This window comes from Hibiscus syriacus, unplaced genomic scaffold (assembly GCF_006381635.1).
Source record: "Hibiscus syriacus cultivar Baekdansim isolate YM2019G1 unplaced genomic scaffold, ASM638163v2 tig00111522_pilon, whole genome shotgun sequence".
NCBI lineage: Eukaryota > Viridiplantae > Streptophyta > Magnoliopsida > Malvales > Malvaceae > Hibiscus > Hibiscus syriacus.
In genome coordinates, this window is record NW_024063112.1 from 288094 (window position 1) to 309034 (window position 20941).

Below are 20941 nucleotides of genomic sequence, written 5' to 3' on the forward strand. Positions count from 1 at the left end.
TTAAATGTAATTATGCTTTTGTAAAAGCATTTGAATGGGAATATATTTCAATGCTGGAATTATTGGTATTAAGAATTTAAGTGGTAAAATGGTGAAGGACCATTTTGAGTAAATTGGAAAACTTGGTTCCAATGTTAAAAGGAATTATTAAGTATTGAGTATTTTGATAGAAAATGAGTTCAAGTATATTATGGAGTTATTTTGGGATACGTTTATGTTAGTGCAATACTAACATATGTATCATTATGAATTTGTGATAAAGTGTCAAAGTGAGTGCAATACATGCATGAAATTATACATGGATGTTTTATACATCATCAGGAAGACTTGTGATAAGTCAACCTTGCTTATAACAACATGATATTATGTCATTTATCATATATTTTGACATATTCTAAATATGTCAAAGGTTGAATTTAAAATGTATTGATCATTGATTTTGGCATATGATGTTATCATGAACATATATGATTTTTATCATGAATGATATTGCGGGTATGAACTGCCCAATGTTAAATGGTATTGATATACTTTGCCATGGATGGATCAAATAAAAATGACTATATGCCCAAGTATGTTATTGAGGTTCATTGGTATTAATGGCATGCCATAGAGTCTAGGAGTTGCATATTAGGTAGCACTAGAGTGTCAAGAGAAGGCACGTAGTGCATGCCTTAGTGTCTAGTGAAAACATAATACAAACACTACGGTGTACTAGGTGGGTAAATCCTGACCTCAGCACTACGGTGCATTATTAGGTGAGCAAAGCTCGACCTCAACACTTCGGTGCAATATTTGACTCCTATACCGGGTTCCTCAAACAGTTATAATATGGGCTATGATTTATGGTTTATTGGTTAATAAATGATAAACTGGAAAATAAGCTTACGAGCTTATGGAATAATGGCAAGTATATTGGTAAAATAAGCTTACGAGCTTATGGGATTAAATGGTAAGTATTTTGGTAAAATAAGCTTACGAGATTATGGGATAAATGGTAAGAGATTTTATCTTAATTTGATCATGGAAAAATATTGGATATGCTAGTAACATGATAAAATGACATTTTGATTTTGACATTGAAAATCATGCATGAATTGTATTGCACTGATTATTGTTTTAAATTGCCTCACTAAGTTTATACTTAGCGTGTGATGATTTTCATGCGTAGGTAAAAAGCAAGTAGTGAAATAAAGAGTTCAAAGTGACATCAAGCATCGAGAGTATATTTCAATATCAGTAACACATCCTATGATGGAATTTGATTTAGATAGTGGCATGTAATTAATAATATTCAATTTGTTTTGTTGAATAAATTTGGAAACAAAATGGTAAATTTTATAGTGATGAAAGGTTAAATTTTTATGAGTTTTATATGTATTTTTCATAAATTACTGTAGCAGTACTGTAGCGGTGCATTGATGCACTGTAGCAGTGCATCGATACACAATTTTAAGTCGATGTTTTTGTGCATCGGTATACTGTTCACGTCTGTAGCAGTGCATCGATACACTGTTCATTATTCACGGGTATTGTTCACTATTTACTGTTCATAAAAATACTTTGGTTTTAAATTTGTTATAATGAAACATAATTCATATGATATGATATGTTTATAATATCATTTACCATTTTAAAAGAAATATATTTTAAATCACTATTGAAGTGGAAATAGTTTTAGAAAATTCGGGTGACATCTATAATCTGTATAGGTATAATTATACGGGTTATGGGTGTTACATTATTAACATTTGAATGATACATTATTACTACAAACATTTATTCCCTGATATCTTTTACGATTGCCTTAGATATTGATAAATTATTTTTATCCTTTTATCCTATTTATTGGTTTAGATTTTTTTCAAAACTTCTTTAAAACTCAGGAAATTAATAAAAAAAAATACTCCTATACTTTTTTCTTATTAGATTGAGTTTTCATAAAATCTACTCAAATGATTGATTTTGAGTGAATTTTATGGAAAAAAACAATTTGATAAGAAAAAAATAAAATATGATTGTTTTTATACGGATCTTATTATAAATGAAGACCGTTAACATATGATGCTTGATCAATAATGATGATAATAGGGATTGATTATTTTTCTTAAAAAAAGAGAAAATAATAGAATATGTTTGTAACACCTCAAATTTTGGGCTAGTAGTTTCGGTTTATCCGAGAGGTAAGTGGACGCCGTAGATTTCATGATTTAAGTTGTTGGGTTTAATTGGGTTGTATTTGGGCCCAATTAGCCACAAAAAGGTGATTTTTAAACATGAGATAAAAAACCATGGACTATAAGTGTAATTAAACCATTATTAGAATTTGAAGATAAGATTTGAGGTTTTATTTCATTTTGAACGCGAGTGTCCCATTCTGCTCTTCATCTTCTTCCTTGCTCTTTTTCTTCCCTCTTCAAGTCTCCATAACCTCAAGTGGTGGTAAGATTCATTTTCTCAACTTTACTAAGTTTCAAATTTATCCCTCTTGATACCTATAACATACTTACGTTAAGGAAATCCTTGCAATGTTGTAAATAAAGGAAAAAGGGAGAAAATCATCCAAGTTCAAAAAGGAAAGTGCTTACTAGCTAAAGGAGATTTATTTCAGATTTCTAAAATCAAGGTAGTGTATTTCTAATCCTTTGGAGTATTAAGCTTTCATAAATTTCAAGTATTTTCTAAGATTTGAGTATTTAATCATTTTAAGGTTTATATTTGATATCAAGATAAAATTACATTTTAGAAGTTAAAAAGACGTTTTTATGCTACCTTAAGTCCCTAAACAACTTACTAAAGCTTCATAATAAGATTATAAACCAACCCAAATTATTTAAGATGATTTTTGAGTGATTCTCGAGCCTAAAATAACCATTTCTGGGTGAGTATCGATACTGGGATGAACAAAATCGATACTGGTTAAATTAGGGTAAATATTAGGGATTTTGGGCTAGAGTATCGATACTGCCAAGAAGGGTATCGATATTACCCCTGCAGTATCGATACTCAGGGTGGCAATATCGATACTAAGGCCTAATTCCGCGATAAAATGCATTTTTGGTACTGATACTCATAGGTTATCGATACTTGACCCTAGGATATCGATACTACAAGTAGAGTATCGATACTACTCGCTTTAAATGGTCAGATTTGACCCGTTTAAGGTCCGTAAGAGCTAAAGACGATTCGTAATAGCAAGAATTAGCATGTGAGGGATATAAATGATCAAGAATACCTAGAAACACCCGTAGGAGCAGGTTATATCAAGTGTAACCATATTAAGTGTAATAGGCCAAAGAATCTTCAAACAAGGATGAATATGAATAGTCAGGACCGAGGATCGTTCAGAAGACATCCAATAAGTTGTACGATGATTATGTCAGATTCAGTGGTCGCAAAAAGTATGAGCTTCGAAAATGTTTATGAACCCAGGAAAAGTAAGTTGTCATTTTCAGTTTAAGAAGTTCTGAAGGGAAGTGTGATAAGATCAATTAAAGTATCGCTACTTAGAAATGGACCCGAGCCAGATATTGGGCTATCCAATTCCTTAGATAATAAGTAAGCCTTCACATAAAGTTCTAGATGAGAGAATAAGCGAGATAACAACTAGTGTGACGTTGACTTCACTTTAGTGAGTCCATCTATAATAAGGTATACCCAGGATTACCTTAGTTTCCCTAGTGGGGAATTGCCAGTGCACGAGGTACTTCAGGGGCTAACTAGGGTGCGAGACCTGAACACTTGTGAGGAGTGTGTTAGCGCTGTTAGTACTATATGGCCTATGTGCCTTAGATATGCATGGTTAGTTATGTCAGTCAATTCTGTTGGGTAAGCTTTCGATGCACGTATATTCTGGTTCTTACCTCTAAGTTATTTCGTATTCAAGATAGGTTGGGGTATTACTTTGAGATGCACGTAAATTCCTCCGACCACACCACCATACCTATCCCATGTCTGCTTGTGTCAATCATGCATGTATAGTCCCATCAGATTAGTATGTCAGGTATGTTAAAGCTTGGCTTGAAGGCTTGTGAGATCAAGCCAGTGCTTCAGTTTGTGTGGGAATTGTATTAATGCTACATGACACCGAGTTCCCCTCAGTGATCTACATGATGGCTATGTGAGGACCAAAAGATCATTCAGTATTTTTGTGGTAATTAAGTCGATGCCATGTGACACCAAGGTTTCCTTAGTAACTAGTGTTTGAGAGCTATGTGAGACTAGATACTAGTCAAATTTGCATTCAGGTAATGCACAATATGTTAAATTTGCATTTAGATAATGCATAGCATGTCAGGTTTGCATTCAGATAATACACATGAGTATCAGTGTCACATTTAGATAATGTGTAACATTGTTCAGTGGTTAGGGTTAGAGACCCTTTACAGGTGTACTCATGGCGAGGCCCTTAGTAGAGGATTAAGGGAAGCATGAGACTCCTACTTCAGTGATAGAGCAATAAAGTCTTAAGTAAGGAGCACATGATCTAGGTCATGCATGCATGTACTGCTTAGTATCATGTCTCCAGCATGCTTATGTTTATTAAACTCTTATGTTGCTCTAGATTAGTGATTATATTGTTGGGCTTTGTAAGCTTAGCCTTCAGATGTTTCCGTTGGCAGGTTTGTAGCTTGATCAGTTCGTGGAGCACTGCCGCAGTAGGGTTTCCAACATCTCCAACAGAGTATTGTACTGTAGCTTTAGTGGGCATGTGTATTCATAGGACCTTACTTATGTATTTGAGTAGTAAACTTCAAGATGTGTTATTTTGTTTTAAATTATGAGTCACGAAGTTCTGATTTTTATAAAATATTTTTATAACAGTTATTTATGTTTTATTATGATACCATTTAATACGTTTGAAAAAAAAATGAACATGTTTTGAAATTCAAGGGTTACCTTAACGGCCCAGTATTGCACTTTAAGCTCAATCGGATTTAGTGTGTTACAATGTCACTAACCATTAAAGATTTATTAGTCCAATGATAATAAAATATATAACAAAATTTCAGTGAAAAATTCAAACTTTTAAATTTTAATGATGAAATCCATATAAAGATTAAAATTAAAATTTGTATAAATATGTAAAACTTTTGAGGTGACATTTAACTCGATTGAAAGTTGATTTAAAAACATTTTTCTATAAATTCTTAGTTAACATTATAGGAGTATTTGTGTTTCAAATGTCACATAATATCTTTAAAAAACTTTAATTATGAAAAAAATCATCTTTTTAGTATATAATGTTAAAAAATTATTCATCATTTAAATTATATATTATTTTACATAATTTTCTTAATACTATCACTCTCTTTGTAAAAGATATTATCCATTTGTTAATTGTTATAAACGAAAAGGAAAATGATAAGAAATACTCATAAAAAGAAAAGTCTCAACTTTTTAAAAAGATGATTATGTTCCTATCTTTTTCCTCCCATCCAATCGAGTCCTTAAACAAGACAATGGATAAGTAACCTTTTGACCTTACAAGTTTGACAGTTTTTTGTAGATGTGTCTTTCTTAGTTGAGATCTGAGTTTGTAGATGCTACAAGGAATTCTTAAGAGCAGTTATGTTTGTAATCCATACTTCTGACACAATCTTCAGCAGCCATGAACATATGGCAAGCAAGAGAAAGGAGGGATGTAATGTTAAGAAACACTGTGGTGTGGATAAAAGAAGAAGAAAGCCACTTCCTCCATTATTGCAAGTACAGAGAATGAGATGGCTGGGGATGTAGACGATGACTTCACGAAAGAGAATGCAGATACTATAATGACGTTTGGTGTGGATAAAAGAAGAAGAAAGCCACTTCCTCCATTATTGCAAGTGCAGAGAATGAGATGGCTGGGGATTTAGACGATGACTTCACCAAAGAGAATGCCAATACTATAATGACGTTTTCTTGTATGGTTTCTATAAATATCTGATGCTTATATTCCTTTTTCTTGTATATTCTGTACTATTGACATTGATTTTTGAGCAGGAAAGATGGCATAGTATAGAATAAATTCCATGTAATCGAATGCCACATCAACATGGAGGCAAGATGCCAATCATACAACTTATGGCACTCATGTTGAGTATACAGTAATACAGATGGAAATATATAAATTCTTTTTCTATAAGCTAAGGAGCATATAGAATCACTTAATCCGAAAGAAATTTGCATATATGTTGACCTTGAAAAACTGAGAATTTGTTCTCATATGTCATCCTTAATAATTGAATAAAGAATATATTATCCTCAAAATCATCTTCCTCAACTATGTCTCAAGACTCATGGCTATGCTTTTATTCCTTTTAGCATTACATCTCCCATTCCATCTACATGTATAGCTTACCACTTAGGATGGAAACATTCCTTCTTAAGTTTCTTCAATTCAACCATGTTACATCACTTCCTTTGATAATGTTTCTTATGTCTTGAAATCATCTTTTAAAGATGCTAAGATTCTTGTCTTTTCTTTGGATCCTTAGACTTTGATAATGTTGCTGATATATATATATATTCATATTCTTATATGGGGCATGAACATAAATGCCTTATGTCTGGACTTTCCTATCTAAACATCAGGGTTTCCTATGTACAAGCACTTACCACCATTGGTCCATTGCCACCAGTTCCAAGCATAATTCCTCACTTGGCTTCAATTGCAAGCCATAAACTGCATGACCCTAATTAGTAGCCTAACCATAGTTACCAGAGAATCTCAGTTGAATTTATCTCTTTTATCACAAAACAAAGAACAAATGCAAACTTTCTAACCATTATAAATCACCATCCAGATTGTTTCTTTAGAGGCCACACCAGAAGAAGAAGAAAAAAAGGAAAGAAAAAGGCCATGAAATACAATGAGATTTCCCATTTCAGCCACCCCCAACACATACTAAAATTCGAGTATACTGAAGTTCCATTCAAGTGCGATGGCTGCAAGGAAGTCGGCATAGGCTCGCATTACCGATGTTCCTTCTGTGACTTCGATCTCCACATGCACTGTGCAATACCTTCTCTTTCGATCTACCACCCTTTCTACACCAAATGTTCCTTTCAGTTCTTCTACAGGTCGCCCGGTGACACCCCTCGTTACTGTAATGCCTGTGAAAAGGATATAAACGGTTTCATTTACCATTGCAAATCATGCGGGTTTGATTTTCATCCGTGTTGTGCAAAGCTACCGATGGTGTTAGACGACGGAGAAGTGAATCTGTATCTGCACAGGAAAGTGATAGCAGTATGCCATAGGTGTGGACGTAAAGGGAGGAGCTGGAGTTACAGGTCAGATTGCAAAAAGTATAACTTGCATGTTGCATGTGTTAGGAAACTGGAGACAAGAATTCCAAGCTTGAAAAATACACTTCAAACGTCTCATAAAAGGAGTAAAGGGAAGGTAAAGAAATGTTGTGAGATGGCTGTTTTGGCTCTGCAATTTGTGATATCTGCTGTGCTTGGGGATCCCACTGCTCTCACTGCTGGGGTTATTGGAAATTTGATGTCAAGAGCTTGAACTGTCTGTGTTCTTGTCTGGTCAGTTTAATTCAATGTAGGTGCTTGTAAAGAGAAGAAACAAAACAAAGTAGGGAGAAGAATGTTTAGATTTTGCTGATGCACCAATTATCTGTTGTGAATCAATTCTTGTTGAGAAGTGTGTATAACAGAGAATATACACAATAAAGAATTGCATTGATTCATATTAGCTAGTACACTGCTTTTATAACAATGGTTTAGCTAACCATTAATCACCTAACAAACTAACTGACTTAGCTAATCAACCTAACAGACTAACCACCTTTACATGCATCAGTCTAACATTCCCCCTGCTCTTCTTTTTCTCCTTTTGACAGCAACCTAACATTCCCTCTACTTTTCCTTCTTGATGAAAAGATGAACAATTGAATCGAAAGTGCGGATGCTTCCTTCCGTTCACTTGAATCGAAAGTGTCGATGCTTCCTTTCGTTCTTCTTGAATCGAAAGTGTCGATGCTTCCTTCCGTTCACTTTGAATCGAAAGTGCTAATGCTTCCTTTCGTTCTTCTTATTCACCTTCATTTCTTCCTTCTTCACCCTCTTTTACAAGGTTCCTTGACATACTTTTTTTTCTAATCAAGAGTTAAAGTTGTCCACCTAGAATTCTTTGTAGAATCCATACAAACTCCTGTTTGAGCTAACAAAGCCCATGTTTTAGAATAGTAACAGCTAGATATCACGAGAAAAAAAAACACGCCTAGTAACATCTAAATTGAAACGTTCTTGATATGAGATAATCGAGCTTTGCCATATTCCCCATCTTAGATGGGAACCAATCTACTGCAGTAAGTTCACCATGGTGATTCTTCAAGATGATAGGCTCCGCTTGAGGCTTGTTCACCTTCCAAATATGAGCATTTCCTTTGCTGGAACCACTTAGTATGTAGTCTGCGTCTGGACTGATTGCTGACTTCACATAAATAAAAAAAACTCTATTTGGCATCCAGAGAAAGTTTGCACTAGGCCCTTATCAAGCTGAACTATATTATACAAGTATATCATGTTGTCCATGCATGATGCTGTTAGAAACACTCCTTTTGAGTCCTGGGACAAGCTAGATATACCCTTTTTAGATGCAGCCTCTGGTTGGGGACATGCCTGAGTGACATGGGATTTCAGATTCCTTGTATCCCAGAACTTCACAACGCTGTCTGCAGCTCTAGACATTGCAATGGAAATGTCATCTTTGAGATAAAGAACTGAAGTAATGGTTACAACAGCAGGCTTGCCACGTCTACCCCGCCTTGCTTGAGATGAAGGATGAGCTCCTTTGACCAGAATAGTTGGTGCAAGGCAAACTTCATCACTTCTAATTCGGGAGTTGATCTTGCATCTTAGATCCCAAATGGCAAAGGACCCATCTCTCAAACCAAAAACAACTAGATCAGAATTAGTAGAATGAGAACTCAAACATTTTACACTTCCTGTGTGCAACATTAAGACTCCATTGCATTTCTTTTCCTGAGCATCCCATACCTTTTTAGTTCGATCCCCTGAAGTTGTTAAAATGTAACTATCATCCTTCATCCATCATACATCAAATATGGCATTTTCATGAGCAACCCATTCACTGATTCTTGCTTTTTCAGTATTTCCCTGGTGTGATGCAGCGGTATCTTCCACTATATGAATCCCCTTCGTTTGTCTGACAGCATGAAACGGTTTAGTCATCGTACGCCAACGGCCTTCCATTTTAAGCGGCGATGGAAACAGAAGCCGGCGGTAACGGATGAAGAGGAGGACGAACCCCATGCAGCGACTGTGAATCAGCAGCAACCATGAACACCGAAACTTCTTACAGCATAAACGATTTCTCCAGGACTTATGGCGATTGATACCATGTTGAGAAGTGTGTATAACAGAAAATATACACAGTAAAGAATTGCATTGATTCATATTAGCTAGTACACTGCTTTTATAACAATGGTTTAGCTAACCATTAACCACCTAACAAACTAACTGACTTAGCTAATCAACCTAACAGACTAACCACCTTTACATGCATCAGTCTAACAATTCTCTATGTGCATGTTATCCCATTCCCATGCACTTTCATGAAAATGTATCTTTCCTTCTACTCTGTTGGGCTTATTCCATTTAAGATCCAACAAGAATCATCCTCAAACCAATTTTGCATGTTAATCACTTGCAATCTCATCTCCATAACTTCATCAACAGCATATTTATCAAAGGGCTCTTCCAAAATCTTAGAGAGTTTGCCTCGGGCTGCTGTTGCTGATCCTCAAATAGATTCTGTTTTGTTTGCCTTTCGATATAAAAATATAAATCATACTGGTGTATATTTTCGAAATTTTATTTAAGGAATATTAGTTCTTTTTACTATTCGACTCAACATACGTGGATTACTTGAACTAAATTACGTATTACCAACTAGCCTACCTACTGCTCATTGACACATGACAACAATATTTTGTCACAAGACATTAAGACCAAGAAAATTTCTGAGTTGTATACATGATTTTTATTATGATGAAATGGGAAAGTGATTAAACGCAGCGATGGAGAGTTACATTATATATATTTTTTTAATTTTGGGTGACTTAATTCCCATATTTGTAAATAGAAAATATAGTATATAATTTAATTAAAGCAAAGGACAGCAATAATTGTACATAAAACATAGTAAATATGGACAGCTCAAAGTGTAAATATCCTATCTTGTTCCCCATATAAATACTAACCTTCTCCTTCTCCATCAATTGCAATTCCCTTCACTGTGAAAATTTCTGGAGATTATGGGGAAGAAAAGCTTAGGCCGTCAGAAGGTGGAGATGGTGAAGATGAAGAACAATAGCAATCTCCAAGTGACCTTCTCGAAACGGCGTTCGGGTCTTTTCAAAAAGGCCAGTGAACTTTGTACTCTGTGTGGTGTTGAGATTGGTATCATCGTCTTCTCACCGGGGAACAAAGTTTTCTCCTTTGGTCACCCCGAGATCGGCAACGTTATCGGCCGGTACATCAACGGCAACCCTCAAGCTCAGGATAATTCTGGCACTTTGCATATCATGGAGGCTCATCGAAATGCTCATGCTCGTGAACTCAACATGCAACTCACTGAGGTTTGATTATAAACCCGATACTACTTTTATTTTATTTGTTTTGTTTTGTTTGATTGTTGATTTGATTAATAGTCGTTTTTTTTCTGTTTCAGTTGACTAGCCAAATCGAAGTCGAGAAAAGGCGCGGCGAGGAGCTCAACCACATGCGAAGGGCGCGCCAAGGGCAGTACTGGTGGGAGGCGCCGGTCGAGGAACTTAGCCTGCCGCAACTCCAGCAGCTGAAATCGGCGTTGGAAGAGTTGAAAAAGAACGTTGCAAAGCAAGTGGAAAAGCTTCTGATTCAGACTACCAACTCCCAGCAGTTGTTCATGGGGAGTTCGAGCGCCGCCGCCGGGGTGTTTCCCGATAACATTGAAATGGACGTGAACATGATGCCTCAGGGATACAATCCTCCTCCTCCCAATATGATACCTCCAGGATTCACTTTCAACCTCAATCCCGAAGGATACAATCCTTGTCCTCCTGGATTTGGACATTCATTCTTCTAAGTAATTTAAGTTACTTTCTTTTGGAATAAAAAAAGAAATCAGTTACAGTGTGTTTGGTTTTATGTATGTATTTTTGGCCTTCATATTGGTTCATCATGTCTGTATTTAATTTGGTTATGAACTTAATCCAATATTTTTTAAACTCCCATCTTCGTTTTTTTTTTTTCCTTTCAAATTCTGGGTTTATAATTATCTTCTACATGTCATACCTTGAGTTCGAATCTTACTGCATAACTATGATTAGAATAAATTACTATAATATACAAAAAGCAAATGAATTGATAATCAAAATACTAGAGCTAAATCTCTATAAAAAAATATATATATACTAGAGCTAAATCATAGTACCACTAAATGAGTTCGATTTAAACAAAGATAAAATCTGAACATAAATAGCTCCCGGAAAGATAGCAGAAAGCGTTTTGAACCTCTCTTGTATGTTTCTTTGTTTTCATCTGATGATGTTGAACCACAAAATTTATCCAAAGATGGTATGAAATGATATTGCAAGCAAAGTGAATCTTTACCGTTTGGTGACAGGGCATCATTTTGAGACAACAACGTTGTCTAAACTGTCCGTAGATTTTGTGGATATCCATAATGATGAACTTGCCTTAAATGCTACTAATTTCACCATGTGGCTGAGGTTCATCAATCACGAATCAATGTAATAAGATTTTGGAGTTTTCAAGTTTAGGGGAACTAATCCTTTAAAGCGATGCTCTTTTGGAAGATCAAACGCATACATTTAGTTGCATTGTAATTCTACTTAAAGATTAAAGATTTTGATAACCTACAAAATCATGGATTAATCATACCAAGGGAATTTAAGTAGTACAACAAAGATAGATTTGGACAATAATTAACATGAAAAAATAACATGCATCGGAAACAGCTCTATGGATATTATTTCATTTTCTAAACCGAACTTCAATTGTTTATTAAAAAATAAGGAAAAAAAATATTTTTTTTATGTGTGTGAGTTAGAAGTATGCATAGAAGGACACGTTCTCCTCTCAAATGATTGTTTCAAGTACCTAGGGTCTATGATACATAAAGATGGGGTATAGATTATGATGTTACACACCGTATAAAGGCGGGATGGCTAAAGTGGAGGGCAGCTACTGGAGTTTTGTGTGACAAGAAGGTGCCTCTAAAGCTTAAGGAAAAATTTTATAGAATAGCAATAAGACCAGCGCTGCTGTATGGATCAGAATGTTGGGCAATCAAGAAGGATCATGTAAGGAGGATGGAGGCTGCAGAAATGAGAATGTTTCGATGGACATGTGATAAGACTCTGTGGGACATGACACCAAACTCTGCTATTAGGATGTCCTTGGGGGTGGTGCCTGTATCCGAAAAATTGAGAGAGGGAAGACTACGGTGGTTTGGGCATGTCCTTAGGCGACTACCGTCGGATGCGGTCAGGAGGGTAGAGTCGATTACAGTCGACAGTGCCAGAAGGAGAGGACGACCAAGGCGGAAGTGGGAAGACTGCTTGAGATTTGATTTGAATGATTTAGCCCTTACCGAGGACATGACCTCTGATAGGAAAATATGGAGAGTTAAGACCAGGGTAGCCGAGTAGTGCGGGTCACAAATATAGGGTGTAACATCTCTGTCTTCTTTTTTAATGCCTTTGTAGTAATTTCCATGACTTCTACTTTATATACGTTACTGTCATTGGAATTTATGAAGGCTTAGAACTAGGGTAGCGGAGTAGTGTTTCCTTACCCATTTGACTTTATTCTTTCCCGTAACTTGCTATCGTTGACTTCTGTGTATCATTCTCTTCAGGTTACCTCTTTTTTAAATTTAGTCGGGTCTAACTTTTCTGTCTATATTCAAAGATTTTTACGCAGGGATTTATTTGCAGGGATTACTTCTCATTACAGACGTGCATATGAAGACTGTTCAACTATGTATTTATTTATTTATTTATTTATACATGCATTGCATTTTATATTTATTTTTAAGTTTCTAATTGCCGGAGGTCTCCCACGGAATCTGTTCTCAACCTGGCGTTAGGGGCAGCCTACTACCCTACATTCCCCTTATCTCATTACATATGAGAATATAGTTTTGTTGTTGTTCCAAAAAAAACGTGTACGACATCCTCATCATCAATAAAGGTGGAATGCGTTTTTTTTATATAGAAATTACTTTCGTCTTACGTGATCGAAATGGGTAAAAATTCCATAAATAATACTGAATAGGTCTCAAATTATAAACTAATAATTAAATGAGAAATATTTTTAATAAAAACCCAATTATATATATATATATATATATATATATATTTATTTATTTATTTATAAACACACAAGGACGGTCCAAGTGAATGAGAGTGCTTTTACGATAGATATTTTGATAATGGGCTTTTAATTTTGGCTGGTTTCGTGTGAACAAAGTTGCAAACTCGATAAAACGAGGCCGAGGCCTTATATATCCGAAGAAATGCTACCCAAATGTATGTGGTTTGAGGCTCCGCTATCCCAAATGTAAAGTTGGCAAAACTGGTCCAATACGGTTTACAAATTTTTTATTTTGAGATTTATGGTATTTTTTTACAATAACAAAGAATTTGTCATGTCGAAGTGACGAGTTCTAATAAAAAATATTTTTTTAATTCAAACTTTTTATCTTGATGTGATAAAATTTAATAAAAAAATATATTTTATTAAAACTCGTCACTTCAACGAACTCGTCACCTCGACGTGATAGGTTTCATAAACACTATAATCCTAAAATAAACTTCTATTTGCCCTATTTTCCTAAATAATTTACCCGTCTATCTTATTGGGCCAAAAACTATAAAGTTTGTTATTAATAATACATAAGCCCAAAATCTTAACATTAGTAAGCTCATTATATTACTTGACCTTTTAAATTTAAATTGTAAGTTACTGTTAAAGTTGCATATGATTGGATTGATTTAAATTGTAAGTTAATGTTATAGTTGCATTTGATTGGATTGATTTAAATTATATATTATAAATGATAAATTATTTCATGGACTCTTTCCACTACGTCATAATGTTAATCTAGTTTGGATTAAGGCATATGATAAATTATTTCATGGACTCTTTCCACTACGTCATAATGTTAATCTAGTTTGAATTGAGGCAGATGCACTAAAATGTTGATAGAGTCATTAACATTTAAATACAATCCCACACTTGACCTGATTTTTATGGATGCATTCGAAGCAGGTTGTTAACTACTTTTGTTGGCCTAAAGATGTAACAAAGTTTTTTTTAATACAAAGCATATACAGTAACTAATTCATGAAAGCTTGGTCTTGTGTAACTAACTCAACAATCCTTGTCGGAGGAGCTTGGTGGATCACTACTCCTATCGTCTTTCCCCTGGCTAGGCAAGCAAGTTTATCGGCCAATTTATTACCGTCCCGACTAATATGGCTGATTTTCGTTCCCAATCCTTTCTCAATAGTTTTATAATCAGCTCGACTATCGTAATTCTGCAACCAATGCTTGATTTATAAGTGGTTGCCTCCACTGCCATTAGACAGTCCAATTCAACCTCTACCTTCTTGAAACCTAGGTTCCAGGCATAGGAGAAAATATCATGTATCACCCAAAGTTCCACCATCAAAATCGAGCATTTACCGAGGCTTTGGCTGAAACCAAAAACCCAACTACCACAAGCATCTCGCAAAACCGCGGCTATTCTCTCGCAAATACGTCCTGGAACGCACTCACTCAATCTCTCCAGTCCCATGCTCCGGACGGTGTAGTCATGGATTCCACCGGGATCGGATGCTGGTCTTTATTAAGTATACAGTGAGTAACCAAAGGCCCCGTTTCATCAAGCCAAACGTCATGCCAAAAATCAGTCCTAGCCTCATTAAATGCTTCAAAGTTTTTAAACTTGAGTTTTTTTTGTGACCATCATGATTTAATAAATGAAAACTTTAGATGCTTCTATTTAGAAAGTCATGAAAAAGAACTTGAATGAATAGAGACAAAAAGCTAAATTTTAAAAGAAAAGAAAAATTAGATGAAGAGAGATAATAAACTTTTATATATATATATTAATGAAGACCCAAAAACATTGCTTAAATTTAGGTTTAATTTTGATGTGCGTTAATGACAATTTATTTGGAAAATAGAATCTATGTGTGTGAATGACATGGGAAAAAAGATTGATGTGTATATTTTTAATTGGTTGGGACCATTGATGATGTGGTGATAAAGGTCCATAAAATAATTTATCATTATAAACATATTTAAAATAAATAATATGTATATTGTATGGAATGGGGCTGTCTGACGGATGTGTTGTGTTGGATTCATCATCCAATGTATCCAAGCTGTGTTGTGATTCTGTGAACTATTTCACTTTAGAACTGCCACTGCCCCTGCCCCTACTCTCCAACTCTTTATTGGTCATCCTCTCTGTTCAATTATGTTAAACTTAGTACAAAACGACAAAGGATTTGGCTAGTTTTGGGGCATGGCATATTGTTCATTGAATGTAGGTGTGCATGCAGCTCATACACCTGTTTGTGTATCTGTATATCAATCAATCCCTGAAAGTCTTTCTTGTATGGGGAGAAGTTTTTAATCCTATATATGGATGCTATTTATTAGAATATTAACCTGTGAGTGTATATATGTATGCATGAGAGTGTGAGTATATGCATGAGACAGTTAGAGTGGTTAGCAGGTTGTTAAGGTGTTGTTAAAAATTGGTTTAGGCTGTTATATCTATTGTGCAGTTATAAGCCAGCTCAGCAGTACAAGATTATATAAATTGTCAGTTGATACATTGTAAATGCAATACACGTTTTATGTATAATCACCATTATTCTTGAATCTCAACATGGTATCTTTCACTACACGATCCGGACAATCTTCTCATGATCTCGCTACTTAACAAGAAAAAAGAAAAAGGATTCATCATGAATATTGATTGGTTGTCTTCTTCAATGGAGAATGTGTCGAGGAATACAAAGACATTCTCTAATAAAAAGGTTAATGTCATTCTTGATTAAGTAAATTTTCTGCTATAGAAGCAGCAAGTATTGCTCACTGTTCGTAGCCACAGATTGGAAAGGCTACTCACAAGCTCGATGTCTGTTCCATCACAAACAGTACTCAATGAAGCTGGTGAAGATGTATCGAATGAACTGTATGAAGAGTTCATTGCGCAGGATAGTACTCTAGCATCCTAGTTGTTGTCAACAATCAGTCAACAGTTGATGTCTCAATTTATGGGTGCTGAAACTGCTCAGCAGTCTGGAGCACGGTGCTTCAGTTCTTCTCAAACCGATCCACAACTGTTGTCATTAGCTTGCATTACAAGCTCCAGTCACTCAAAAAGGGAGATGAATCAATGAGAGTGTACCTTACCAGAGTTAAAGAGGTTTGTGATGCTCTAGCATCGTATGGAAGTGTTGTATCTCAGGCAGTACAAGTTGCTAGTATCTTGAAGGGATTGCCTCGCGATATCAACCTTTTGTGGCCGTCATAACTACCATGCGAAATTGGTATCACTTGATGCTATTTACACCATGTTGTTGGACGTTGAGACTCAACTAGCTGGGTTTTGTGATCCACTTGAGTCACTTCCTATGATTGCTCATGTTGCTCAAGGAAAAATATCAAGTAAAGTTGTAGATCAATATGAGTGTTTTGTTGCATCTCGCCAGGCGTATTCGTGTGGTCGATCAGCTGGTCGAGGACGGGGTAGAGCTCGATTGTAATGCCAATTGTGTGAAAAATGGCCATTTGGTTTATCGATGATGGCACCGTTTTGATGAAGACTTTCCTGGAGTTACAACTAATAGTAATTCTTACTCTAATAATGAGTCAAGTATTGCTTATTATGCTGCCAATAATAATAGCAAGAATGTTGGATGTGATTGTGGTGCTAGTCAAAAGTCTAGTTTTCATAAATTACAAGCAGCTCGTGAGCAGTGGATTGTGGACTCGGGAGCCACTCACCATGTCACTTCTGATGGCATGAATATCTCTCAACTTATGGATTTCAACAATCCAGGTAAATTAACTGTTGGTGATGGTGTTGCATTATATGTTAAATATGTTGGGTAATCTCCTTTGTATATACCCTATCGCGTATTGTTACTAACTGATTTACTGTATGTACCAAGAATAACCAAAAATTTACTCTCGAAGTCAAAGCTTGCTAGGGATAACAACATTTTCTTTGAATTCCATGCACATGAGTGTTGTGTTCGTGATAAGAGGACTGGTGCAGTGTTGCTTCGAGGGAATGAAGATGGTGGTTTATACTCTTTTGCAGTTGATTCATCGATTCAAGATAGTTCTAAGACTATAGCTTATGCAACACAGTTGTCTACAACTGTGTATGATTTGTGGCATCAGCGTTTGGGACACCCCTCGCATGATAGCCTAGTAAAAGTTTGTAAGGAATTGAATGTAATATTGCCTTCAAGTATTAATAAAACATGTGTTGCCTATCACCTAAGAAAAAGCCACAAGTTGCCATTTTCTGCACAACTGTGTATGAAACTCCTTTTCAATTAGTATTTACAGATCTTTGGGGACCTTCACATGTTGTCTCGAATGGCTACAAGTACTATGTAACATTTGTTGATGCGTGCACAAGACATTTATTGTTGTATTTGTTAACAGATAAGACTCAAGCAGTTAATGCATTTGAGATGTTTCAGCAGATGGTCACGATTCAGTTTGATTTGCCTATAAAGGCTGTTCAAAGTGATTGGGGAGGGGAGTATCGCAGGCTGTCGAATCATTTTTTGAGGAAAGGCATCACACACATGCTTACATGTCCACATACCTCAGAGCAAAATAGAGTGCTCGAACGTAAGCATCGACACGTGATAGAACTTGCTCTAGTTCTACTTGCCCAAGCATCAATGCCTGTTAAGTTTTGGGCATATGCAGTGGTTGCTGCAGTACACTTGATAAGCAAGCTTCCTACAAGAGTATTCCAATGAGTTTCACCATTTGAGAAACTCTTTCATAAAAAACCTGATTATGGGCAGTTGAAAGTATTTGGATGTCTTTGTTTTCCTCATTTGAGACCCTATTTGAAGCACAAGTTGGATTTCATGTCAAAGCCTTGCACGTTCTTAGGCTATAGCATGCAACACAAAGGTTTTCAATGCCTAGCTGAAGATGACAGAGTCTACACAACAAGACATGTGATGTTCGATGAAATGCAGTTTCTATTTGCAGGAAAGAGTGATCACGTGACTGCCACATCTAACATAAGGAGTTGTCCCAGTTCACTACAAGTTGTGACTGACATAAGTAACTTGCTTAGTGAAAGAGGAGTTGAAGATGCTGGTCATAATTCAATGGTCAGCAGTAGTGGCAGTTCCAGTAGTTCACATGGTAATTCACCTGGTGTCAATTCTAGTTCCAGAATGATAGAAGATGCAGGTGGTGTGCCAGACATTGAGCATCAAGCACCAGGTGAAGTTTCGCATGCTGATCAAGATACTGGTGATGATGAACAAGATCATGCTATCATCACTCAGGGTAATGATCAAGGCTTAAATCAATGGAATAATACTGCTGATACGGGAAATATGAGTGATGCTCAAGTGAACATACATACAATGTTAACAAGAAGTAAGTGCGGCATATTCAAGCCAAAAACTTATATGACTGTAGCTGCTAATGAAGTTCCAGGTGACATTTATGAAGCAATCAAAATTTTCAGCTGGAAAGAAGCTGTTCAAGCTGAAGTTGTTACACTGTAAAGGAATAATACCTGGTTACTTGTTAAACTGCATGCATGGCGTGAAGTTGTTGGCTGCAGGTGGCTGTTTAGAGTTAAAAAGAAGCCTGATGGATCTATTGAAAGACACAAAACTTGTCTTGTTGCTAAAGGATATTCACAAGTTCCTGGTTGTGATTTTAAAGAAACTTACAGTCTTGTTGTTAAGTTTCAGACATTGAATGAAGTGCTTTCAATTGCAGTTGCAAAGAACTGGCCTTTGAGATAAATTGATGTGAACAATGTGTTTTTAAATGGTGATTTGACTGAGGATGTGTTCATGCAGCAGCCACACGGATTCGAAGTGTATGTTGATGATGGTAGTTTGCTTGTATGCAAACTTAATAAAGCATTGTATGGCCTTAGATAAGCGCCAAGAAACTGGCATGAAAAGCTAAAAGCCAGTTTGATTCGGTTGGGCCTTAGTGAATCTCGAGCTGATGTGTCGTTTTTTGTTAAAAATAATTAAGGTTTTTGTACATACGTGCTTGTTTACGTGGATGATATTATCCTTACAGGCAGTTCATCTCGTGTCATTGATGGTGTAGTGCAAACTTTGAACCAGGAATTTTCCTTGAAGGATCTAGGGGAGTTTTCCTACTTCTTGGGTATTGAAGTCAAACGCAGTAAGGAATGTTTGGTGTTGTCTCAGAAGAAATACATAATTGAACACTTAGAGAGGACAAATTTGCTGCATGCCACACCTACAGCTACCCCGATGGTAGGATCTCCAAAGTTGACTCAGGAAGCTGGAGAATTGTTTACAAATGCACGAGAATATCGAAGCATTGTTGGTGCTTTGTTATATGTCTGTCACACGCGACCAGATGTGGCGTTTAGTGTAAACAATGAAGCTCAGTATATATGCTCCACGTGAATTGTATCTGGCTGCAGTGAAGAGGATACTTCGATACCTAGCTTGAACGGTGAACTAGCCTTATATTTTCTGATACTGGCAGCAAGTCACTTGAAGTAGTGGCATTTGTTGATGCTGATTGGGGTGGCCGCCTTGATAACAGGAGGTCTGTGTCTGGACATGTGGTGTTTCTTGGTGCATGTCCTATAGTTTGGTGTTCGAGGAAATAGAAAACTGTCTCCAGATCTACAATGGAGACTGAGTATCAAAGTATTACTGAGGTTGTTGCTGAAGTTACATGGGTGAGTTCATTATTGGGTGAGCTAGGAGTAGACAGTAGAAATACTCCTGTTATTTGGTGTGATAATACAAGTGATGTTGCCTTAAGTACAAATCCAGTATATCATGCGCTGTCAAAACATGTAGACATGGATGTGCATTTCATTCGTGAGAAAGTTACAGTTAAACAACTTCAGGTGAACTACGTTCCAGCGTGTCATCAGGTGGCAGACAGGTTCATGAAGCCATTGACAAAGGGAGCGTTTGAAGTATTCAGAGATCAAGTGCATGTTCTATCGTGTCAATGAAGGAAGGAGTTGAAGAAGCGGGGAGAATGTTAGAATATTTACCTGTGAGTATATGTATGTATGAATGAGAGTGTGACTATATGCATGAGACGGTTAGAGTGGTTAGTAGGTTGTTAATGTGTTGTTATAAATTAATTTAGGCTATTATAACTGTTGTGCAGTTATAAGCCAGCTCAACAGTACAAGATTGTATAAATTGCCAGCTGATACATTGTAAATGCAATACATATTTTCTGTATAATCACTATTAGTCTTGAATCTGAACACTCTTTAATCCTATTTTGACTTGTTTTCTTTCAGTTTTAATGGGCTATTATTAATTAGTTAAATTTTAAGGTTTTAATGGGCTATATATGTCAAGCTTAGCCGTTCACTGAAATGTATATACAAGCTGAATCTCAGTGGTTTGACCCCTCAACTGCCTCTACGTACTTGTCTCTTCCATCTCTGCAGCAACCCAGCTAATACTTCAGCCTGCGTTCTCATTCTCTTCAACTTTCTTTTTTGCTTAGAAGAAGAAGAAGAAGATGATGACCCAAACTCCAAAAATAGATCCCTGCCCTTTTGTAAGGATCCTGGTTGGAAATTTGGCTTTTAAATTTCCACCGTCAACAAACACCTCACTCTCAATAATCCACTCTTCTACAT

The 20941-nt window shown here is 36.1% G+C and overlaps 2 protein-coding genes and 1 pseudogene across 2 annotated transcripts; 2 read left to right on the top strand and 1 right to left on the bottom strand.

The window, feature by feature from the left end:
- The first annotated feature begins 6806 nt into the window (after nucleotides 1–6806).
- Nucleotides 6807–7567, top strand: LOC120164422. Its single transcript, XM_039174156.1, has one exon. The coding sequence runs from the start codon at nucleotides 6845–6847 to the stop codon at nucleotides 7505–7507; it is 663 nt and encodes a 220-aa protein (XP_039030087.1). The 5' UTR covers nucleotides 6807–6844; the 3' UTR covers nucleotides 7508–7567.
- A 657-nt stretch (nucleotides 7568–8224) lies between these two features.
- Nucleotides 8225–9198, bottom strand: LOC120164437 (annotated as a pseudogene).
- A 1068-nt stretch (nucleotides 9199–10266) lies between these two features.
- Nucleotides 10267–11095, top strand: LOC120164438 (agamous-like MADS-box protein AGL62). Its single transcript, XM_039174161.1, has 2 exons — nucleotides 10267–10607; nucleotides 10700–11095. The coding sequence occupies exons 1-2, from the start codon at nucleotides 10284–10286 to the stop codon at nucleotides 11093–11095; spliced, it is 720 nt and encodes a 239-aa protein (XP_039030092.1). The 5' UTR covers nucleotides 10267–10283.
- Nucleotides 11096–20941: the final 9846 nt, after the last annotated feature.

What these genes read in the sequence shown, in the direction of transcription:
- LOC120164422 (XM_039174156.1), top strand. Translation starts at nt 6,845, where the DNA reads ATGAAATACAATGAGATTTCCCATTTCAGCCACCCCCAACACATACTA.
- LOC120164438 (XM_039174161.1), top strand. Translation starts at nt 10,284, where the DNA reads ATGGGGAAGAAAAGCTTAGGCCGTCAGAAGGTGGAGATGGTGAAGATG. An exon ending in TCAACATGCAACTCACTGAG is followed by an intron (nt 10,608 to 10,699) that starts GTTTGATTATAA and finishes TTTCTGTTTCAG; the next exon opens with TTGACTAGCCAAATCGAAGT.